Source organism: Lynx rufus, unplaced genomic scaffold (assembly GCF_022079265.1).
Source record: "Lynx rufus isolate CCGP_SWC_20201006 ecotype Redwood Valley unplaced genomic scaffold, mLynRuf1.p SCAF_3, whole genome shotgun sequence".
Lineage (NCBI taxonomy): Eukaryota > Metazoa > Chordata > Mammalia > Carnivora > Felidae > Lynx > Lynx rufus.
This window is the reverse complement of record NW_025814845.1, coordinates 121,131,912-121,157,694: the sequence shown is the minus strand read 5'-3', so window position 1 is coordinate 121,157,694 and position 25,783 is coordinate 121,131,912. Positions and strand designations below refer to the sequence as shown.

Below are 25,783 nucleotides of genomic sequence, written 5' to 3'. Positions count from 1 at the left end.
CTTAGTGGTGTTACAGTTAATGCTTTATGCTTAAGTAGAATTACATATCGTATAAAGGTTAAATGGGTTTATCTTGTCTCCTTCCTCTCAAAAGGACCTATGCAAATTTAAATTTCTAAATATACTTAGTCAAGTGAGGGGATGGAGCTGGAAAATTGGTAGGAACATGAGTTAATGGATTTTACTAGATACGAGTGGGTTATTAATATACGATGACTGGTAACTGGTAGAATCTGCTGTGTATTTAGGCAGACACCCAGGGCACAGTGACTGCCAGTTCACCCAGTTAGGAATCATACGCTTCCAGAAGTAGAATAGGAGGCTTCCATGTCCTGACCAGAGGAGACAGAATTACACTACCAAAATAAATCCTTGCCTACACAGGGATAAACAAGAATTTGGAATGTTGGAACGACACAGAAAAAGAATGGCTAAGGTTGTGGGGAAGGCATACACTGGATGTAAATGTCCAGTGGGGTGGCCTCTCAGCAGATGGAAGAGACTCTGGGTCAGAACTCTAGAGAAGCCCAAATCCTTTGGGATTAGTGACACTCTAAGGCGGGTGGCGGGAGTTACGATTCTGAGACCGGGTTTGGCAAATATTCAAGGTAGAATAACCTAGGATGGAACCAGGAATAAAGACATTATTTTAATATTGGAAAACACAAGGGTAAGAGGTATCCTAATAAGTGGCTAGTCTATAAATTAAGGGTGGATTAAGGAGTAATGTAAATCAATATTTCTAAGTACTCTGAAAGCAGTTATTTAGTAAATAGAATAAAACTGGCAATAGTGTTACATCAAGAATCTTCTGTCAAGAATCTATAGGTGGGATTCTTGTTGGAAGCAGCAGGAGAAAATGGACAAGATTTATGTTTTATTAACATTAGCTGTGCTATACACACTGGCCACTGCTTTTTTTTTTTCTTTAATGTTTATTATTGTTGTGGGGATTTAAAAAATTCTTACTGGGTTTCAAATCATCTACGATATCCCAGAGATAAGAGTTCATTCATTAGGCCTGGGGCACATGGGTGGCTCAGTTGGTTAAGCATCTGACTTTGGCTCAGGTCATGATCTCACGGTTTGTGAGTTTGAGCCCCGTGTCGGGCTCTGTGCTGACAGCTCGGAGCCTGGAGCCTGCTTCGGATTCTGTGTCTCCCTCTCTCTCTGACCCTCCCCACTCGTGCTATGTCTCTCTATATTTATTTTTAATTTTTTTTAACATTTATTTTTGAGAGAGAGAGAGAGAGACAGAGTATGAGCAAGGGAGGGGCAGAAAGAGAGGGAGAATCAGAATTCGAAGCAGGCTCCAGGCTTCAAGCTGTCAGCACAGAACCCAATGCTGGGCTCGAACCCACTAACTGCGAGATCATGACCTGAGCCGAAGTCAGACCCTCAACTGACTGAGCTACCCAGGTGCCCCAAACATTAAAAATTAAAAAAAAAAAAAAGAGTTTATTAGGCCTGTATTGATGAAGCCCTCTAGGTCATCGTCACCATTGTACCCAAGCCACTATTAAGCGCTTACTGTGTGCCTGCTTCTGTGCCAAGTATTTAGTGCACATCACAGCATCACACAACCTGTGAGAGTGTGACTATTATTCTTCCATTTACAGATGATGAGACTGAAGCTCATACATTAATTCGCTTGCCTGAGATGACACAGCTGGAAGGTGACAGAGTCAGCATTAAAAAAAATGTCTATATATAATTCATGTGCCCAGACTCTTTATCACATCTGCAACATAACTATACATCCATGCAATGGAAATCCATGCAATGGAAATATGGTGGAGGTGAATTTATTCTTTTGTCTCCATCTGACCCAAGACTAGAGGAAAAAACAAAATTTTCTCTCATGTTTTCACAAAATATCTAGTCTTAAGGAATAACGGCAGCTTGATTTCAATTTATTTTTTTTTAACCTTTTAAAAACTTACTCCAAGGCTATCTTACTTTGATTTACTTGTCTTTGAGATCAAGGCAGGGGAGGGGGTAATTTACACATTGTCAGCTTTTCACAAAGTCTTCCTTAAAGCCATTCCTGAGCTTTTAAATATAACAGGACCCTGCCTTTTAAACTGCGAATTGCATCTCGGTGAGAATGTATTATGGCTTTTCAGTTGTTAGCATTGAGCTTCCAGATCTTTCGTGAAGAGATTTTCAGTTCCAGTGCTTGGAAACTGTAGGCCTGAGAATTCCCTCCAGCACCATCCTTGGGGACCACTGCCTTAAAAACCACTTAAGAATTGTGCGGATTTTAAAATTACAGTCAACAGACTCAATTAAAAAAAAGAGTTTCCAGTAAACTGCCTACAATCCCAATTCTCCCAGAAAAATAAATGTGTATGTAACAAAGAAATCAATGCACATTGAGACCAAACAGCTCGTCTTCTGCGTTGGGTGAAGCCTGAGTTATGAGATCTAAATCTGGTACGGTAATGTGCCGGGCATTTAGCACTGTCCCCTCTGAGAAGTCTTCCCTGAGTCTTCTGGTCCAGTTTATATTCCCTTCTGTGCCCTCTGCTGTCACAGCACAATGTTATTGTGTCACTTATCTTCCTTTCTCATTAGAGTGCAAGCTGCGCAGGTAGGGCGGGGGATTTATTCGCTTTTATCACTCAGCACAATGGTTGGCACAGGGTTGGTGCCGATAACTGCTTAACAAATGGAGCCAATCACCTTGATGCTAGTGACTAACCTTTAGACCTGAATTTCCTATAGCATGCTGAATATCTCTATGCCGGGTTGTCATAACCACCTGGTTCAAGGATAAAGTAATTTAATCACCAACGGTTAGTACAGGTGATTTTCAGTTTCTTCCTTTTGTTTTTCTTAGACTTTAAAAATCTTTAGCGAACCAGTATTGTTTGGTTAAAAGAAAATTACCTATAGAAATGGTGTATCTTTAAAAAAGTCAGGTATGGGGCTCCTGGGTAGCTCAGTTGGTTAAGTGTCTGACTCTTGATTTCAGCTCAGATCATGATCTCATGGTCCTGCAGAGCCTGCTTGGGATTCTCTCTCTCTCTCTCTCTCTCTCTCTCTCTCTGCTCCTCCCCCACTCCTGCTTACTTGCACTCTCTTTCTCAAAATAAATAAGCAAGCATTTTTTAAAAAGTCAAGTATGTTCAGGGTGCCTGGGTGGCCCAGTTGGTTGAGGGTCCGACTTCAGCTCAGGTCATAATCTCGTGGTCTGTGGGCCCGAGCCCCGCATCCGACTGTGCTGAGAGCTCAGAGCCTGGAGCCTGCTTCGGATTCTGTGTCTCCCTCCCTCTGTCCCTCCCCCGCTCACGCTTGGTCTCTCTCTCTCTCTCAAAAATAAACATTAAAAAATATAAAAATAAAATTTTAAAAATAAAAAAAATTCAAGTATGTTCATACCATATTGCTTAAACCACATATTCTTGCAGGCTGACAAAAACTCAAATCAAACTACATGAAGCGAAAGAGCGGATTAGCCATAAAGATTCTGGTGTCGCAGGATAACCATTAACAGGAATGTGGCAGCACTTGGTAAGTCCTACACCCTACAGTCTGGATGCCCTTAAAACTCTCTCTTATGTTCTCATCCCCAGCCCATAGAGCCAAAGAGATGGTAGGGACAATCCCAAGGTTTACCTTAGCTTCAGCCAGACACAGAAAAACTCTTCTAGTCTCAGCATTCCTACAGAACAGGTCCCTACGGAGACCACCTAATAGTGGCCAGAGGGACTGTTTGATAAATCCCACGGTAATCCTGTAGGTTGGAGGAATGTCTTCAGAAACTGGTGGGCAGTTGCCGGGGGTGGACCAAGCAACAGGTTATCTGTCACGTATACTTCTACTCAGACTGTTCTCTTGCCCAGAAGTTTCCCCAATTATGAAAATGCTTCCAACCTTCAAAGCTCAACCTTAAATACCACTTCCTCTGTAAAACCTTTATGGATCTCTTTACTCACTGAAGTCTGAACTGTATCTTCTTTCCTTTGTGCTTTTCCTTCTGCCTTATTTTATACTGTTTATGTCTGCAAACTAACAACAGAAACATATATAATGGAATTAACTCTAAATTTTTAAGTCCTACCCGAATTGAAATTCTGATTCTCAGACTAGCTAGGTGACTTTGGGCAAGTTATTTAGCTTCTGGGCTAGTTTCCTCATTTATAAGAAAAATGACAGGAGTTGAGGATAGAGTATTCTCTCTTATGTTCTTGTGTGGAAACTGCTTCACAGTGCTTGGCGTGGGAAGCCTTCACAAACTGCTAGCTTTCCTCCGTTGGGTTTCTCTTATCACTAGACTACATACTCCCTGAGATCAGTCAGGATTCCCCACCGTGCTTCTTACATATTTTAAAGGTAAGTAGTCTTCATCAAATGTTTGTTGATTTGAACTCTTTTCTGATTGCTTTCCCAGACAGTGTGAATTGGTCGTATTAATATCTATTGAGAAGTTCTAAGTGCTTCGCGTGTATTGACTTAATTTCCATGGTAACTCCATGAGATAGGCTTTGTTGCTTCTATTTTATGGGTGATTAAACAGGTGCAGGAAACTTAAGGAACTCACTGGATGTCGGAAACGAGGGAGTGAGGAGCTCTAGGCCCTCCACTTCTAATCATCCCCGTTCGTGGTTTCTTGGTGGCAGGAAATAGGTCTACTATGAAACAGCTCGCATTGCTTTTTGTTTGAATTTGTTGAAGTTAAAGTAATCCTAACAGTTGCTCTTTTTCCCCTTAATCCGAAACTTCCAGGAGACTCAATAGTCTCCTATGACGACAATGACCTCTATCAAGATTTTACCAAAAACACAAATAATTGCACTTGAGCAGGAAGGACTCATTTACCATGCCGCAAATTCCTAGGGTCCCCCCTTCCAGTAGGTTTCAATCTTCCGGATTATTTTGGAGTTTGACCCAGTCTATCTCCAAGCTGCCTCCTAGAGTGCTACACCCAGTTAACAATTTGCATAACTGTACCAGCAAGCAGCCATGGGAACTGGGGGAAAGCAAAAAATAGCTAACTGCTAGGAAGAGGGTGAGAAATCCTGACCCTGGCTCTTTATTGTTGGACAATTTTCAGCGACACTTCGTTGTTGAAGCTCAATAGTTTTAATTTATTCATCTTCTCTAACTTTATTGTATCACACTAATCCCCATCATCACTCCTGATCACCCGTGAGAGGAATGACTTAGGGAAATGGGAAAATAGCACACAGGGGAGGGTTTAACAGTGACTCCCGTACTCACATGCAGTAATGTTTCCAGGGCATTTTCACACCTTTTTCTTCCAAAAGAGCTTCACCTCAACTTTGTGATAAGAAAACAGTGTCTCCTTTTTACAAGTGAGGGACCAGAGGTTCACTGAAGTTAAGTGACCCAGCAGATGCCCATAAACGTGTGCACTAATATAGGTATTCTATCCAGGGCTTTCTCCACTGGCACAATGTTTTTGGAGACAGCAAGATGCAGCAGAAGTTTCTATTTGGTCACAGTTCGGGGCAGAAACGGAGCTATGGTAAACAACTGTGGGAAGGACGTATCAAAAGAAGAAGGGGTGGCATCGATGTGGCCAAGGGAAGAATCTAAGTCTTCTCAAGTCTGTGTCCTTCAGGGGCAAACTGTCTGGGGTTGGGGTGGGGGATGGAAGAGAGGACAGAGGATTCCCGTAGGAGGTGGATGGGCGAGCGAACACCGTCTGGCTGCAGTTTTGAGCTCTCCTTGCGGGCCAACGTTACACTTGCTTTTTTGTGTGAAGCTGAGATGCTGTAGAGTATTGTCCATCTAGAACTGTTGGTGCTGCAATTCCTCACATAAACAAGTTTATACGGTTAGGTCTAAAATTCCAAATTTTGCTCCTTTTTTCTTAATTTCCAAAGTTCCACACGTCCTTTTCTGATTTATAGGGATGCTGCCCTCTTCATGGTTCAGTTTTCCTGTCTCTGTATTAGTAACTTAGTTTGTTATGTTTGGCAAAGAATTATTTGAGAGAAATCGCTCCGAAGATTCAGAAGTAAATCTGATTGATCCTAAAATCTAGCAAGTGAAATAAGGAAACGACAAATGTTTAATCAAAGTAAGCAATAATGACAGGTTTATTTAAAATTTCCAGTAGAGAAAACCCACTAGTTTTGGAATAAAAGTACTCAATGTACGAGAGCATAAGTGAATATAAAAGATTAGCAGAAGAAAAATAAAACCAAACACAGTACAAAAAAAATCCTTAGAAGTTTGAAATGGATTTAAACAGGGATGTTCTTTAAATCCTCCAAATATTTAACAGTTGGTGAACAATTCACTTGAAAATTAAAGCCAGCTTCTGTAAACTCCATAAAAAACTGCTTATTAAATTGAAGCACTCCATACGGTTGGTATTGAGACATATAGGCAGTCGATTTCAGAGTAGCAGGAATTACTCATTTGCTCTCACAGTTACATGAATTAACCAGCTGCACAACTGCTTTTTGGAGAGGATGGGATAGAAGGCGCCCAAAAAAAAAAAAAAAAAAAAAAAAAGAAAAGAAAAGAAAAGGATAAAATGTCTAAAAAATTGAAACACAGCAAAATTCAGGCATCAGTTTGTTTCCTGAAAGTCACAAACTGACTTTTTACAGTATATTCTACATTTGCAGTTGTCATTTCCCTCTCCCCCACCCCCTCAAATACTAAGTCCACTAGTCTAATCCATTCTTAACTTCCAAATATTCTGTACATATATATTTAGCAAAGAGCATATACCTAATATTATTCTGACAGCAGTATGGTCAGCGTACAATTTTAGAAAGATTACTATGTATATCATCAGATTAAACTTTACTTAAAAAACAAACAAAACCCATTACTAAACAAATAGTTTTAAAACATTATGAAAACCCATGAAAATAAGACTCAACATGGGTTCTAAACCTGATAAAAACACACTTCAGAAAGACTATTAATGCTAAACTTCTGCCAAACGATGACCTTAAAGTGCCAAACACAAAAGAATCTCTTAGGACCATTTCTCTTAGGACCAAATAGATAATTTGTCCCTGGCTTGGCCATCTCTCCTTTAACTATACATGAAGTCCTGCTAAAAGTATGCATTTTAGTTGATTTTACAATAGAATGTTACAATGTAAACTAAACAGGTTCTTGATATCGACAGTATGTTACCAAGGTTTTTGTTTTTTTTATTTTTTTAATTTCTGAATCCAACAGTTGGTCACAGAGGTCAAGTATTATCAAGGCTCCTTTGTCAGTTCTTGATCGTGTCTGACTCATCCATCCTTCAAGTACATGCAAGGCTCAATAGTTTTCAAGAGGCAGAAGCCTGAGGCTGTTTAAGACACAGATGAAATAGGATTGTGAGGTGAACCCATCTGAGTAAGAACTTTATCCAGCCACTGGAGGGGGCCATGCAGGTGGATCTCAATCCAGCAGGGGGTGCTAGTAACATCCTGGCGGTGATATTCTGCTCCCCAACCCTAGAAGACACAGTGGAGGTCATTTAACTTGCTTCACTCCGTGATTAAACTTTTTAAGTAAGAAGAATTCAAGTAATCAGACACTCTTGATTAAAGACACAGATGCCTTCCATAAGACAGATGCTTGTGTGCACAAACACATACAGTATGGCAGGCAGTTTCAGGTGACGGGTGTGTTCTAGGCTCCCTAAGTTTCCTCCACAGAATCAAAGTTAAGAAGCACTGGTCTTGGGGAATGAAAGTTTCAAATATATTATAAGGCTGTTTCATTTAACGAAGGCACCTTTTAACTTTTTATCATCAAGAAAATAAAGAAAAAGTCATGTTAGCCAAACTGACTTTCTGCTTCTTCCCTCCTCAGCCACTGAAGGTCCTCCTACCAACACAGAGCACTTGATCTTTCAGTCTCTAAGCAAACGGGCAGAGGCACATACATATCCAGAAAGCTATTACGGACACCGAAGCATTGCTTTGAATCAATAGATTCCATTATACATTTGTACAAGAAGGTAGTCTGCCAGACATCTTCAGTATGACTGAATCGGGACACTAAAGTTGCAAAAGACAAAGGTAATTTTGCAACTGCAATGATCAAAAACTCACTAGTGTGGTGGGCAATGGAATATAAAGCTCTCATAAACCCTTGTTTCATGAGGAATGTCAGAGAAGGCTGGGTTCTATTTATCTGATACCTACCTACTCCAGGAATTTCAAGAAGTACATATAAATATCAGAACTCTCAGGAAGAAGGTGTGATATATGAAGTGCATATGTATATACATTCATACATTTGTACAAATATCAATACACTGCTATGTTTAATTTAAAGGTATGTGTGCCTGTTTCCCCCATTAGACAGTAAGTTCTTTGAAGGCAGGGATCAGATCTTATTTATCTCCATCTCAAACATCTAGCACAGTGATTGGCACAAAGCAGAAGCTCTAGAAATACGTGTTCAGCTGAATGGACTTGGATTTTTCAGATATATGGGGAATTTACTGTGCAAATAATTTAGAAAATGTATGTTTTAAAGTCCAAGATGATCATCTTCAAAATGGCAAAAAGACTGGCTATTAAAATTAGCAAAATGACCTATATAATTTCTCTAAGATGCTAAGTGTGCAAGGACAAGGTATAAAACTCTTATGGTTTTAATAAAGAACAATACCATATAAACACTATGCAAACTTGTTGTTGCAAATGTATGATAAGCAGCTGCCCTTCATCATGTCAGCAGGAGTTTTAAAACAAAATTTGTTCACCCTTAGCTTTCCAAATCCAGCTTCCCAGCTATGTCTATTATATCTTATATTACCCTCCATTCCAGTATATATCACGTTATTTTATAATTAAGCATATACTAGGCTGTAAGCATTTGTGAAGCTAGAAACTTTAAGGTGCTTTTTTTCATCTTTGTATTAATTCTCTGGAATAGTGCTAAAAATATTTGCTGAATGAATGAAATCCAATACATTTTTAATGCATCTCCTCGTATCATAAACACTTTTTATTAGTGTAAAGTTTGTTTTTATTTGTGTGTAAATAATTAAAAATCTATAAAAGTAAAACCATTAAAAGTGACAGGGTAAACAATATGAAATGAGTTTGAAGAGAAATTCAACTGGAGCAGTAGAGTCATAGATTCTTCTTGAGTGGCCCTTCAAGAATAATAGACTCATCAAGGGAACTCTGTAATGATTACCACAGTTCCCAACTCTATCCACCCATTTTAAAGATGAACATGAGGAAGGGCAAAAGATCCCTGTGCCTTAATCACACAGTTAAAATGGCAGCTAAGGGGCGCCTGGGTGGCTCAGTTGGTTAAACGTCCGACTTCAGCTCCTGTCATGATGTCACGGTTCGGGAGTTTGAGCCCTGAGTGGGGCTCTATGCTGACAGCTCAGAGCCTGGAGCCTGCTTTGGATTCTACGTCTCCCTCTCTCTCTGCCCCTCCCCCGACTCATGCTCTTTTTGGCTCTCTCAAAAATAAATAAATGTTAAAAAATAAATAAAATAAAATAAAATAAAATAAAATAAAATAAAATAAAATAAAATAAAATAAAATGGCAGATAAAACTAGAACCTGGGTTTCCTGACTCTTAATAGTTATTCTTGGGCGCCTGGGTGGCTAAGTTGGCTAAATGCCAGACTTCAGCTGAGGTCATGATCTCATGGTTCGCGCCCTGTGTCGGGCTCTGTGCTGACAGCTCAGAGCCTGGAGCCTGCTTCAGATTCTGTGTCTCCCTCTCTCTGCCCTTCCCTCGCTCACACTTTGTCTCTCTCTCTCTCTTTCAAAAATAAATAAACATTAAAAAAAAATAGGTATTCTTTCCTCAATACCAATAAAACAACAAATAAGGGGCACCTCGGTGGCTCAGTCAGTTAAGGGTCCAACTCTTGATCTCAGCTCAGGGCACGATCTCATGGTTTGTGAGACAGAGCCCTGAGCTGGGCTCTGTGGTGACAGCGCAAAGCCTGTTCGGGATTCTCTCTCTGCCTCTTCCCTGCTTGTGCAAGCACGCACCCTCTCTCCCTCAAAATAAATCAACTGTAAAAAAAAAAATTAAAAAAAAAACCCAACAAACAAAAACCATCGCTGGCAAGTCAGAGTCTTCATTTTAAAATTCATTTTAGCCAAATGCAAAGTCAAAAATTAAACCGTGAATGTTAATAGTGCATGAGAAAGATCTTTCCAGTCCCATAGGTACACAGCATATTGGTAAACTTCTTTAAAAGGTAAAAACCCTCCTTTAATACTAACAAGGTATCATACTCAGCCACACACACACATCACAAAACTGGTGAATTATGTTTCAAGAAAACCAACACCAGGAGAAAAAACTCAGAATCTGCTAATATGATTCAAGAAGTAAGAAAAAAATGATATTCAGGGAAAGGCATCTTTGATCTAAAGGATGATTAACAAAGTAAGGTTCCAAAATTACCCTCTGTAATACATACATTACAAAACAGGTTTCACAACAAGTTGGGTGAGCTTCTGAAGAGAGGACATAAAAGGTGATTGCCTCACCCAAATATATAATTAGTTTTGTTTCTCAAGGTAACAGAGGATGAAAATTTATCTTTGAGTATTTAGAGACAAGTCAGTTACTAGAATAAGTTACAACTCATGAAATCTAGTCAGATACTTGATATTTAATTTTGACATCTTAAAATTTTTTTATTTCTTGGAGGTGGAAGAGAAGGGAGAAAGAGATCAATTATTGTGAGCAATGTCTTTAACCTTCTCCATCCTCAACCCTAACAACAGTCTTAGAACGAAGGTATCTACTGATCTTTGGGCAAGGGTCTTATTAACTTCTGAATTATAGGAAAATCATGAGGTTTTACTGGAACCATTAAAAAAACCTGACCTATCACAAATAAACCCCAGCATGGTGAACTTTTATTTAAAAAAGATCACTCATTTATTGCTGAAACAAAAGCAACAAATGTTACCATCATAAAGGTACTAAAAACGCAGAATGAAAAGGAAGGGGGGTTTGTTTACTGAATTAATCTTTTAAGAAAATCGTGCATTTAAATTATATATGTTAAATATACAACAAAACATATTCTTATGGTATTATAGTAGCTAAAATAGTGCTTATTTGAAGAGGAAAAAGTTATTAAAGCCTGCTACACTGTTGACATTTAAATACAAACACTCCTATATTCTAATTGTATCCTAATAACCGACATCCTCACTAAAGTTTAAAAAATGCCTAGGTAATAATGTTGGCTTCTATGGACATATATCAAGAGGATATAGATTTATATACTGCGAGAAAGCACAGCAAACATGTTAAAGCCTAAGCAGAGGACTTACTTACTTTTACAAAGCTCATGCGGATAGTACACATTTTAGTGAGCTCATAGACTGTCTCGAAGCCATGGTTCACAGACTGTGCCAATAACTGAGCAAATTCTTGGTTATTAAAAATTTTCAAACTACACCCACTAGGGATCTTGCAAACAGTAGTGGGGTGAAATCCATGATGGTAGTTGCAGTTCCGACTTTGCACAAAGATGCTGCTGTCGCTGAGGCATTCGGCATACACTTCCCCTCCCACATAGTAAAGATGCACTCCTGTAGGAAGACAAGGGATGGATCATATTCATTATCATTTCTCACAGCTGAAAGGCATCTGTGTCTCTTCAATATATGAATTCGCATGGATTTAAACTTTGGTTTTTCTCTAAATCTTGTACAGCTGATAAAATCTTAGTTAACCATATTAGCTAATACAATGTCCTTTTGTTAACGTGTATGTCTAAGAGGTTTCTAAGAAATAATGTAACAACACAGTCTCGTAAAAATTAGTAGCGAGATACAGCAAGTTCATTTTGATAAGAGTCTAATGCCCTATTTGGCCATGGATTGAAAGCATATTCTCACTCTAAAAATACTGCATAATAAAGCCGGACTTTATTATTGGATTCTACATATACTCATATGAGCTCTCTTTCTTGCATTTATTTTGTAGCTCGGCTCTTTGAAAATGTTAGGGTAGGAGAAGGGAGAATCAAAAGTAAGAGGGCTAGAAAACCACATGGAGGAAGTAGTGCTGAGAGCTAGAAGATGAAGGTCTGGGGGGTGGGGGGGGGGAACTATAAAAATAATTCATACTGTGTGGAATCTGATCTCCCTGAACTACCATCTGCTCCAAACTTCTTCCTGTGACATCTTAGAGTGCCAGGAGTGTAGGAAATTGATCCTACCCAGCCTTTAAAAAAAGGAAACGTGGGGGGGGGGGGGGGGGACACGTTCTGACAAAGCCCTACACCATTAAGGGAGATTATTATAGGCCACGCAGCAAACAGAGTCCCATGCCATGTGGCTTTAAACAATCCACCTTGCAGGCAACTCCAGCATGGCTCAGCCAATGCTAAAACTACGGTCTCCAATCCAATCCAAAATATTATGTGTTGTGTTACATGTACACACAACGTCTACGACTTCTGTGGCAATTAAATAGCTGCTGGAGCAGAAGTCCATTTTCCTGCTTGATGTAGAGAAAACAATTTGAGAGAGAGAGAGAGAGAGAGAGTGCACGCACGACAAACTGTGTGTGTGTGCGTACACACACGTGTTTACTTTTTCTCCTGATTATAAAAATGAGGAATTTTCATTTTCAAAAATTTAGAAAGTAAAACAAAATATAAAGAATAAGAAAATATCATCACTTGTTTAGTGATGTAGAGGCAAAAGTTAACAGTTTGATGTGCTGTATTTGGTTCTATTACTAAACTTTCTCTGTAAACATTTAAAGTTATCTACACGATTATATGGATACAACAATTTACTTTAGCGATTCTCCCATTACTGGACCATAGTGTTGACACTAATTTTCTTCTGTTGTAACAATGCCAGGATAAATGTCTCTGGATAATTTTTGATAATATCCTTAGGAGAGATTCCTGGAAGTTAAATCACTGGATCGAAAGCTCTTGATTCACTTTGCCAAACGACTTTCCAGAATGCTTATATCAATTTACACCCTACCGGCAGTATATGAGTGCCTTTATCATTTTGCCCATGCCAGTACTGAGTGAGTTTAAGACAAAAACAAATAAATTAAAATAAATTTTCGCTGAAAAACAATATTGTTTTCATTTACATGTGAGACTGGATATGCTCTCATATGTTTATTAGCCATCTGTGTTTCTCTTACGAACTTACTGTTCATATTTCTTACCTATGTATACTACTGGGGTTCTAATATTTTTATTATTTTTTTATGAGCTGCAAGTAAGATATAAATAATTTATTTCCTATTTGTTTCCCTATCAGTCCTTTGTCTTTTAATTTTGTTCTTGGTGTTTGGTTTTTTTTTTAACCTACAGAAGTTTGAAAGCTTTGAGTAGTCAAATTCTCTTGTGATCTTTTCTATTGCTTTTTATGCTTAGAAAATTTCTGTCTCCGATAAAATGTATTTTTCTTCTTGCTTTTTACCAGCTTGCCATTAAAAAAAAAACCCTCAATTCACTAATCTATTTGCATATGTGAAATGAGGTCAGGGTTCCTCCCTACAGCCTCAACTAAAAACTAACTTTGTTACTGCAGGACCATTAGAAGACTACTGATTTGTTATGCTTCACTTAACATACATTAATTTTGAAATACAACATAGTCTGAGTTTAATTTATTCTACCATTTTGTCTATACCCTGACTTAATTGTAGTTTCATAATTAACCTAACATCAAGAATTTTTTCTTTACTCTTCCATTAAAAAAATTAGCTATTTTCACTTGTTTAACCTGCCAGGTAATATTCAGATCATATTTTCCGACTTTCAAAAAATAACACATTGTGATTCTGGCATGGATTATTTTAAACCATAAATTGAATTAGGAAGAAAGGATATCCTTAAAATATTCTCACAATATTAAGCCTTCTCTTTAAGGAACACAGACTGCTTATTTACATATCTAAATTTTCTCTCTCAGTAAAATTTGGTTTTCTTTACCTAATTCTCATGTATTGCTCATTCATATTATTTCCAAAATTTTACGTTTTCTGTTGATATTAGAAGCATGATTTTCCTCTACATTATATTTTCTAACTGGTTATTGCCAGATTAAAGAAAACTGACATAAAATCTCTAAAACAAAATTCTTTAAAGGTTTCTAGATACACAACCATAACTTCTGAATAAACACAACGACCACGAGTATTACTATGTCAGTAATACCTACATCGGTGAAAGAAGAAAGGCACTCATCCATAGACTTATGGTATAAGTGGAAATTAATAAAAGCTTTCTGGAAAGTAATTGGCATAATATATCAAGACCCTTGACCTACTAACTTCAGTTCAAGAATCTCTCCCAAAAATATTATCAATTAATCATATCATCTGCAATAATTACAATTTTGGCTTATTTCCATTATCAATAATTCTTCATTTGAATACGCTAGTCAAGATATCTGGAACAATGTTAAGTATCAGCATTCCCAGAATCCGTATTTTCTTCCTAATTTTTAATAGAAATATTCTAGAGTGCAATGGCTTTTTACTACTTTGGGGTAACGGTCAACTTTAGAACTTAATGAAAAATTTCTCCCTTGGTCCCAAATATATGCAATATTGTGTTTATGTACAATTTTCAGGGTTTGCAGATCATGGAAAGAGATCTATATGTTATGAACCTAGGTTCAAGCATTTCATCATTAAATGCGGAGTTGAGGATTTGGTTTTTTTCCCCCCTTAATCATATTAAGGAACTATTAAGTCCTGTTTTAGGAGGTTTTTTTTTTTTGTTTGTTTGTTTGTTTGTTTTTTCCAGGATCGAGTATTGAACTTTACCTCAAATGCCTTTTAAGCATTTACTAAATGACCTCTTAATTTGGTCCACTGTTCTAAATTTTATAGTAGATCATTTAAAAAAAAATGTTTACTCTGGAAATAATTTCAAATGTACAGAAACACAACAAACAGCCAAGAAAAACAAAAGAAGACCCACGTAACCACTATCCTGATTCATTTATTGTGACAATTTATTCTATATTTTTTATCATTCGCACCTCCTTCCCCTCTATTTTTTTCACACACACTCTCATATGCATATATGTGTATATGTATATACATACATATATGTATACATATACACACATATACATCCATATATATATTCTGACAGATTTGTTTTAGATGGATAGACATTTGTATATATGCATATATGTGTGTATTTCCTAAGAACAGGCATACCCTCTTACATAGTGACAATATAGTTAGCAATGCCAGTATATGTAACATTGATATAATACTCTCATCCAATCTACCACTCATATTTTAACTTTGCCTGCTGATCCCAATAAGGTCCTCTGTGGTATTTTTCCTGTCTGGTACAGATCATGCCCAGGGTCAGCTTATTACCTAGCTGTCATATCACTTTAATCTCTTTTAATTTGGAACATTTCACACCTTTGTCTCTTGACATTGATATTTTAGAAGAATACAGTTCCTCTTCACCCTTTTTAATAGAATGTTCCTCATTTTGGATTTGTCTGAAGTTTCCCCATGATTAGATTCAGATTTGCATTCTCAACTGGAATTCTGCACAGGTGATGTTACTTCTTTCTCAGGGCATCACATCTGGTGGTATATGGGATCCATCTGTCTCTCACTGGTGACGATAATTTTGATCTCCCAGTCAAGATGCTGTCCAATGTCTCCACTGTATAACTACTCATTTCTATTCTCCCTTGTTACTAACAGGCAGTCTGTGAGGAGACACTGTAAGACCATGCAAATATCCTGATTCTTGCAAAAAATTCTCTCTTTAGTATTCACTGAGGATTCTTGCCTGATGGCTGCAAAATGATGACTTTCAAACTCTAGCACTCACTGCACATTTGTGAACCAGCTTTCCCCATTCATTCCTTATCCTTATCTATGTATTATTGGCACGAGCTTATAAATTACTATGGTTTTTCAGTGGCTTAAAATCCATGACCATACTTCATTATTTTGTTACTCAAACTGTCCCAGAAGTGGCCAGGGGAAGCACCTCCAAGATGGCTCCTGTGACACGCCTATCACTTTCATTGGCATCTCTTCACTTTCTGATATAACAAAATGTTCCAGGCTCAACTCTGTCTACCTGGTCCGGACTTGGGAGTCAGCCCTTTCCCTGAGGAGTCCTGACTCCTCTCAGTGGGAAATGGTGTTAGAGACGATGAGCTGAGAACCAGACGTGTTTATGGCTCCTGGGCATCTTTGCCTGCTGGCCCTTTCAGCAGACAGATCAGAAACTACATGCACGTATGAGCACATCTAAATATGCATACGCATACACACACACATCCACGTGTACACACATACGTACATATATTATTAAGTCATGATTTCACCCTGATACCTCCACAGGGTGAATTTTTTGCCCTCCTCCATACTTGTATGTTTCTTACTCCACAGTGAAAATCCAGGCTCCCGGAAACATCCACATTCAGTCATTTGCTTAATCTTATAACTAAAAGTTCCATAACTTTTATTCATACTGCTACTAAGCAATCAAAGCCTACTAAAATGAGCTCGGGATTTGTTTACAAGCACTCTACCCTACCTGGCCCAGACTGAAGAAACATAGCCAAATACTATATTCCTAAGTTATTCTGGACTGGTTCTTTCTTTATTTTTCCCAGTGAGTTATGGTACTCATTTGAAACATATTAGGTTTACTTGTTTTAACTTGCATTTAGTTTTAGGTTGTAAGTCACTCTTTAACAGCTATTTTATTCTGCAGCAAAACACAAGATGGAAGAGTGCCCCCCCCCCCGATCAATATTTCAGCTGACTAATATCAATTCCTATGAGGTGGCAGGACACAAACACTGCTGACTGAAAAGTGAGTAGCGTCCTGATAATACAAACTGAAAAGCTATTTACAAACCAGAGCCAGTGTTTATTACCTGGTGTTTGCCCTGGTAGGCTGCTCCAGGAACAACTGCGTCAGTTCTAGGGGAACAGGGGCACAACAGACACACATGTGAAAGAGGTTCAAGTGAAAACTCACCTTTTCCAATATGCCGCCTGGTGTTTTCAATAGTGGAATTCCGGTTAACGTTGGAGAGCAGCCCAAGGCAGAAACGGTTCTTATTGTTGGAAGGATCGGTGAAACCATCCACCAACACACTTGTGGAGGAGGCATGGAACGCTTCGCCCACACGATTATTGAGCTCATAGTAGACAATAGAGCACCAGTGTTTTGGTTCCTCATAAGCGACCGCCTGAACATCTGTAAGAAAGAAAACCTTACAGTCAACCTCAGCGAGTGCCTCGGGCTCTCAAACACTGAAGCTGTGTTGTCAAACTGGCTCAGGACCCTGGAATGCAGGTACGGGACGGCAACTGCTATTAGAATGTATACGGTTTCTCTAGGATATCTGAAACAGGTACTCCTCACCTCACAAAGTGTGACGTCCTCCTTCAACTGGAAAATAATTTTCTCCAATTACTATCAGATAACCAAAACGCCAGCTAAGCAAGCATACCAACAGCATTTGCTGCACACTCACAATATGCTACTTGCTCTGTAATATGCCAAAATGGAAATTACCCCCACCACAGATGCTGGCTCACCATCTAAAGAAACACAAGTGGCAAGTGAAAAACAAATGGAAAGAGAACAATCGAGGACAGGAAATGTGCCAAAGGTGCTGGCAGAAAAAGGGTGACTTTCAACAAAGCCTTAGTAGGCCTATGCTTTTTCAAAGCAATGAAAATCGGTTTCTAATTATTGATAAGAAGTTCCCTTACTTCACATTAAGCTGCCAATAACTATTACAGCCACAGCTTTGCTCCAGTCCTTAAACTCAGGAAGAAATCTTGCCAGCTGGCCATTTTTACAGAATGAATCATATCTCTCTCATCCAGATTTCATGCTAACTTCCTTATATTTGCTTTAAGTCATGCAGAGCAGGTGTGTTTTGTCTCTCCATTCCCAGAATGGGCCAACAATGGAAATTACCCAACTTTACTGACAGGATGCAGCTTGTTAAGTCAAATCTCTTAAGACTAACAAATCTCCAAACAGAACATGCTTCTAAACATTTGCAACTAAAAGGTTCTAAAGATAAGTTCCTTCTGTAGTAAAACCTCTTTTACCACTGCTTTAGAGATTCCAGGAATATAAACCACGTATGCCCACTGTGCCAATATGTAATGATCTGAGGTTTATGAGGTCCTGAGCATACAAATGTACAAAGAGAAAGAATATCCACATTAGAAGCATAAACTGGACTGTTTAGGAAAAAGTACTTCTGTGTTCGTTTAACAACAACCTCCACAAATATCATAATGCACTTTATTTTAGAATTCGGTAAGGAAAACAGAACAATCCTTAAAAAAATCCACACACACATTAGCTGCTCTATATACTGGATCAGGTGAGCCAAAAACAAGCATACACTATCTTCCCTGCTAAGCAACTATCCCACGTCAATTTACTGTATTTCAAAGAATGAAATTTTAGTGATTTACATAGTGCTAAATCTTAAAAGAAGACTGTAACATCATTACAGAAGGCTTTTATCAGCTATCAGGATTGTTCAAAATACTACTCATTTAGGTCAGAAGATGACAACATTTTTCTATAAAAGACCAGAAAGATTTTGTGGGGCATATGGTCTCTACTGTAACTATTCAACTGTGCCCTCGTAGTGCTAAAACTGCCACAGATAATGTGTAATGGACATAGCTGTATTCCCATAAAAATTTATTTACAAAAAACAGGCAGCAGGCTGAATTGGCCTGTGGGCTGTAGTGTGCTGACTCCTGCTTTAGGAAAACCACCAAAGGTAAAACAGTAAGAGAAAGGCCAACATTCCTTCCTCATGAAGATATTAACTGTGAACTTATTTCTAATGGGGAAATTTTTAAAAGCTATTTAAAGGAAAAATTTTAAAGCAATTTAAAGGCCTGTTTCCTGAAATCAGACATTTTAGGCTTAACAACAATAGCTACAGGGTCCACACGCTCATAGCTATAGAGCAGTCCTGTGTCCATTCTCTCCTGCGATCCTTGTTCCCCAAATACCTATTCCAAAGATGTGTGAGACACAAGTCACTTTCCCCAACCAGAAGCTTTATCTGTTGGTTCATAATTATGTTTGGGAAGATGTTCTAGAGATTATCAGGAACCATCAGATACAGAGCCAATAAAGATGCAAAAATATTTTACAGATGAAAAAGGTGTACATTCAGGGACACCTGGGTGGTTCAATCAGTTGAGCGTCAGACCTTGGCTCAGGTTGTGATCTCATGGTTTGTGGGTTTGAGCCTCGCATTGGGCTCCACGCCGACAGCACAGAGCCTGATTCAGATCCTCTGTCTCCTTCTCTCTCTCTACTCCTCCTCCCCTCCCCAAATTAAATAAACTTTAACAATAAACAAATAAAATAGGAAGGTGTACATTCCAATTTATTACACTGCACATCTAAAAAAGGTTCTTTCGTCATCAGATTTTAAGAACTTACAAGATGTAAGCAACTCTGACAAAGTCTGAGATATCTCCAATTTTAATAAAGTCAGAATGAAATGAGACCTACACCTAGTAACTAGATTGCCTTAAAACTTCAATTTGCATAAAATTTACACAGTGAAGTTTCATGCCACGTGTTGAGTGCACCAGTGAAGCATCTTCCTCCACGAGAGGTTGTCTGGGAACAGTTTTCTTCCACCATTTGGTCATGACTTCCTACAGGTGCTCAGGGATTCTCCCGACACTCACTGCTCTCAGTTCTCTGCTCCGTTAGGCCTACCCCGCTAGCCACTGCAGACCTCGAAACACACCCATCCTCCACCAGAAAGGGAAAGGAATGACCCGACCTGCTTATAGGTTCTGCTTCTAAGTTCTCCCAGGTGAGAACAGGAAAAACACATGCCTCAACCCCTTTCTGTAACAAGGTTAGAAACAAGTAAATATAGCAAGAAAAAAATGTTAGTAGTTCTTTCCAGCTGCAGCTGTGTATGGATGAGGGCTAAGACTCTACCAACAAAGGAAACTTTGGGAAGCCTTGTTATATGAACTTCTAATTTTGGACATCACCAGTGACAGCCCCACTTCAGTAAAGTTATGCTCACTGTTTCTCAATACCTACCTTTGTCCTTCACTTAAAAATATTCTTTTATTGCCAATTTAAAATTATTAAGTATTGTGCTCAAAACAGATGACCACACAATTATACACAGGCCTTCATTAGTCAAATCAGTGTGTTTGTTCTTCATATAAAAGACTTACTTGTAATCCAAAAAATTCTCTCTATCCAGCTTCTCTTATTGTGCTTTCTCCAATAGCTATCTTTTTACAGACTAATAAACATTTGTGAGAGAAAGTAACATTTGGACAGATAAACTTTAGACACTAAAAAGGGATAAACAGCAATTCATTTTACCTCCTCTGTTGATTTCTGAAGGCAGTGAAGGTGCCATCATATTTGTGTCCATTGGCTGGGAGCCATCCTGGGTCATGGGGTCCTCAGGAGGCAGGTAAGCAGGCGGGGGCGTATCAGCTACAAAGTTTAAGAAAAAGAAAAGATTTCTTTATCTTTAAATAACCACACACACTTAAAACATAAATTCTGTGAAATTCCTGAGATTAAACTGCCATTTCAACCTCATCAGAAAATGGACGCTAGACACTGAACTCGGGTGTCCACTTCCTGAAAATGACCGGCATCTCGTGATTTTGTACAACCGTAGAGAAGATTCAGGGGGAGGAAAAGCACTATATGCCAGTTCCAGAAGTCATCTGCCTTCCAGGATCATGCTGTCTTGAAACAATCAGGAAAGCATTTAAACATGTTCTCATACAGTCCACTTTAAGAGGACCTCTGCATTTCATAGTTTCACTGGTGGATGGAAAACCTTTGAAAGCTACGTAGGATCTCTTAAGAAAAAGAGCTTCAGGGTTTCTTACTTTAAACCCACAGGCTTTTAGGAATTTACCAACGGAGTTTCATTATCGCCAATTAGTTTACAGATTTAAACTGTTAATTTCCCATGACTTCAAGCAATCTGTTAGGACTACCTTACCCCTACCTGCTTAAATAATCACTAGTTTTAAAACCCCTAGTAGCAGAATAACAGGAAATAAATCAGTTTATCACAGCCATCTTCTATTTCAGAATTTACATATGCTTCTTCTAGAAAGCTCAGTCAGCTGGCAATAAGAGGCAAACAACATGACTTGAAACAAAGAACACTAATATAGGTCTTTTGTGTTTTCTTAAATAAAATAAGGGGTATGGGTTCCCCACAAATAATCCTTTGTGATCAAAAAACAAGTTCCTTACTGGCTATTGTGAGCCCATCTAGCACACCAGACAGGGCAGGGAACAAAGTTTTACCTTAGGGAACCATGAATAACTTGGAGAAGTAGCCCAGATCACTCAGGGCAACTGCTGAACACAAATGGCTAATACTGCTGCTCCTTCACAGCTTTTCAGAGATTTCCAAAGACTGACTCTCCAGCTGAATTGCAACCCAGTAACTTCCACCATCCAGCGGCTAACAAGCAAGGACTCACGACACAACGACAGGACTATGGGGACCTTATCTGGATGCCTTTGTCACCCTTTCCTCCAGCTTATTTTAATTCAGCTTCTTCCCTGCAGCTGTAACACTGACTCCGCTTTGCTTCCAGCCAGGAATGAAGACCTAGAGCATCCTCTGAGACCAAATCCGATAAATTTCCACAAACGAGCTGGTGAAAATGTCCTCAGCAGCCTGTGGCACCAGCAGCACTGAGAAAGTGCTACCTGCTACCTATGGGTGATGCTCTACTATGCCCACAAGTGCCTCCTCCCACCTTTGGCGGCTTTCTCTTTTCCACATCACCTTTGCTTGGCCTGCGTCTTAATCCCTCACAGCAGGGAACAAAGTGTAAATTCAAGCAATAATCTTCCCGTTTTTCACTCCGGGGGCCCACCCTGGGTTTGCTGCTGCTCCCAAGCTTCTGAAACCATCTCTTCACCACTAACCTCTTTATCAAACCCAACAGTTCTGGGTGAGGGTGGGGGCAATAGAAAATAACCAGATGATACTTAGGTTTGATTTCTAAACTAATCTATATTTCCCCCTCCCCTGCCCTTCCCACACACCCACACTGCCCTGTTCTAAGGAGTTTTGGATTGCAAAACAAAACGATGCAAAAATAAAAGGCTGAAAACAAAAAAAGTAATAAAAGACAGCACTATCAAATGTGGATGCTTTTCAATTTTTGAGGACATAACCAGCCTGTTGTCAAATTCCCATTCACTTAAACCCATTTCAAGTTGCCTAATAAACTTGCTTGCCCACCCATTTTCCTTTCTTGAAATGTTAATCGATGTTAAGTACATCTTTGTTTGCAGTATCCTCCTTGAGGTCTACTGGCAAGGAATTTGGCACTCATCATTTTTTGTGAGATGCTTGCTTCCTAACCTATAATTTGAAAAATATAATGTCCTAATTAATCATTTATTTTGATAAACATTACACCATCAGTTAAGTCTAAAAAAGAAGGATAATTGTTTTTGTCTTTGCTAAGTTAAACAAGCAGATGGTCTCCAGTACTTCTGTTGCATTTCCTTTGTTGCTAAAGTATATGTTTCTTGGGATTACATCACCACTTAAATGAATTTAATTAAGTGTGGGGGGGGTGTGATCCCTCAGGAAATATCTTTTCTGAGGCTGCACTTATAACAGGAGGTTTTTTTTCACGTACAACAAATGTGCGCAGCACATTATTTTTCTCTTCCTCTCTTTTATCAAGAGCGAAGACTGTAACAATTATGCCACTCCCAGAAGGATGCAGCTGTTTCAAAAACCCTTCAAAATCAGAAATAAAACTTATTCAAGCATCTGTGCCTGACAAACAGGACATTTGCTTCCTTGACTGCGAGGTCTCCCTTCGCCCAGGGCGGTACCCTCGTCTGAGAGCCAAGTGCCAGGTACCAGAGCCGAAGAGCTCTCTGCGCACAGGTCCGCTCAGAGTTCCCCCGACTCCGCAGCAGCAGGGCCACTTGCCGGAACATCACTGAACTTTCCGACCTACCTGGCATCTGGAAAGGGCTTCCTGGGTCTGAGCTGGTGGGGGAGTGCGGGTAGGTGCCACTGCTGCTTCCAGGAGAGTTGGGGTAGCTGCTGCTGGGGGAGTGAGGGAACGGATGGCTATTGGGTTGCTGGAAAGAATCCGGAAAAGTTGCGTTGAGTGGCATGTGAGGCTCATTTTGTCCTAAGTTACGGAACTGAGCTAATAGGCTGTGCTGAGGATTATATTCACTGTGTCTTGGAACCAGCACTGGAGGAAGAACTAGAAAAGGGGGAAGAAAAGAGAGAGACGAAAATGAAAATGATGAAAATCTGTAATCACATCACAATGAAGTAGAAACATAATCTGTAAGTAACAACATATTATCTGAACCCTGCCCTGCTGCCAACTCAAAAGCATCATGCAAATGAAGAGCCATTTTTCACTGAGGAATAAATGCAGTAACAAGTGGTCTCTTTAGAATCTGCCGTGACTTATGCCCCAGACCTGTAGCATTGACATACTGCCCAAGGAAAGTCTGCGAAACACCTTTTATGTTAAAAATGTCTACGAGGTTTCCCCATTCTGAATGTTTTCATTCACTAAAAACCAAAGCACAATTATGAACATGTACCACCACTGACAATTCCACTTTTCCAGCCCTGGTTGATAAGATGTTCCATTTAAGAGTTAATAATTATTGAATGGTATGAATTATTCACCATAAATGTTTTAAATGGACACATTAACTCACTGTGAAACAAAAGAAGGCACAGTAAATAACGTTCAGAGGATAAATACGGTGAGCAGCATAAAATCCAAATGCCATTAAAAGTAGTTAATTAGACAAAATATGATGTTTTGTGGGACAGACTTTATGTTGTGTCCAAGTCGTCCTACTTCACAAAACTCTGTTCTCTGATGATCTTCATGCATTTAACCCACTTTTCAGTAATCCATATTTTGCCTGACAGGCAAAGGAGGAAACAGGTCATATAAACCACATTTTGCTGATTGGATACTCAAGGTTTAAAAGCCAAAAACATACACACCACTAGAGAATGAAAGAAAACAGCTCAAGTCATGCCTGAAAGCTCCATTAGGTACCTAAAGAGTTAATAATTAGCATGGTCTGCAACCTCCAGAAACCTCTAGAGGCAAAGCCACTATAAATTATGTTGCTAATCGAAGTGAAGGACTGGGTAGTAAACCCTAACAGGGTTAGATCCTCAACTTCCCACCATAGTCCCCAGACACCTCCTCTCCGGTAACACGGGCCCTTGGAACCCCTACTATGCTCACAGCCTTGGCTAGAAAAACCACCCATTTGGAAATCTGCTTGGAGGAGAGAGGAGGAGATTTAAAATCTTCTATTGTTGGGAGTTAGAACTCAAAATATATTCTCCCAAAGAAACAATATTTAGTGGTATTAGGAATTAAGTAGATTTTTGAGGACTTTCCAGGGACTCTATCTATAATGTATACCATTTTTGCAGGAAAATGTGCCATGAACACTTGCATTATCACTTACTTACTCATAAGCTAAAAACTGTTTAAGTAAAAATAGGTTTCTGAAGGTCTTAAATGGTCTCTTATGCTATTATCTTAAATTGCTAATCTGTAGAAATAAGATCTACTAGTTTCTCTAAGCTGATCCCTTAGAAACAAGTCTTTTTAGTATAATAAACTTAGTATTTCCTTTTCTGCACAGCGATGGGATCTGCCCAAATTAAGTCCCCAAAAGCATAATTCCTCCTTCTACCTTTCAATAGTCATCTGAAATGTAAATTATTTTGCTAAAGAAAAAATTCCCAGTTGTCATAAGGCTCCTCCAACGTCAACAGAAATCTATATTGCAAAATAAACAAAGGCTCTGAAATAGCACAATACCTTTGAATTACCTATGCAATCATTCTTTTTCTTTTAGCTGCTGCGGCTTGAGTTACTACTTCCCAACTTGCCTTTCATGGTCATCTAGCGATAGCCTCATTTCTGACTGGTGCCTTAAAAGGGGGGCAAATACTGGCCTCTAAACCCCGCCCCCAAAATGCAGCACCAGACATAGCACCTTGAATCAATCCTCCGTCTCAACCCTTCGGAGGACCCACCTCCTGCCCTGCCCCCCCCCCCCCCAACTCTCCTTAACGGAGGACCCACCCCCTGCCCTGCCCCTCCCACACTCTCCTTAACCGAGTCCCTGTTTCAGCACCTCTCATTGTCTATAATTTTATGACAGAGAATTTGTGGGGCGCCTGGGTGGCTCAGTCAGTTAAGCCTCCAACTTCGGCTCACATCATTGTCTCATGGTTCGTGGGTCTGAACCCCACATCAGGCTCTGTGCTGACAACTCAGAGCCTGGAACCTGCTTTGGATTCTGTGTCTCCTTCTCTCTCTGCCCCTTCTCCGCTCCTGCTCTCTCTCTCTCTCTCAAAAATAATCATTAAAAAGAAAAATAACTTTTTCCTCACCTCTGATTATCAAGATAAGATGAATTCTGCCACTGCTGACATACGCACAAGTATCTTTTAATAAACTTAAAAAATTGTATTGAGTATCACACATCTATAATAAAATGCACAAGTCTTCATATAAATGATATAATATGTACTCTTGTGCCTGGTTTCTTTAGTTCAACACTACGTGTGTAGGATTCATCCAATGTTATGTATACCATATATATATATATATATATTATATATATATATAGTAAGATGTTTACTAAGTCCCCCCACCTAACCTCCTCAGAGGATAATCAATTTCTTTTGTTCCTCTGGTTTATCCTTGTATTTCTTCTTGAAAAAATTAAGCTGATAAATATGTGCTTTC

At 39.1% G+C, this 25,783-nt stretch overlaps 1 protein-coding gene across 6 annotated transcripts in view; it reads right to left on the bottom strand.

Annotated features, from left to right (window-relative positions):
• Nucleotides 1-6,042: 6,042 nt before the first annotated feature.
• Nucleotides 6,043-25,783, bottom strand: part of SMAD1 (SMAD family member 1) — a 79,600-nt gene continuing 59,859 nt past the window's right edge. For all 6 annotated transcript variants that reach the window (XM_047090874.1, XM_047090869.1, XM_047090872.1 and 3 more), the window contains 5 exons: nt 22,982-23,239; nt 20,340-20,456; nt 16,962-17,183; nt 11,276-11,532; nt 6,043-7,442 (listed from right to left, as the gene is read on the bottom strand). In XM_047090874.1, the coding sequence (XP_046946830.1) occupies nt 7,299-7,442; nt 11,276-11,532; nt 16,962-17,183; nt 20,340-20,456; nt 22,982-23,239 (998 nt within the window). In that variant the 3' untranslated portion in view covers nt 6,043-7,298. The remainder of the gene's footprint in view (nt 7,443-11,275; nt 11,533-16,961; nt 17,184-20,339; nt 20,457-22,981; nt 23,240-25,783) is intronic.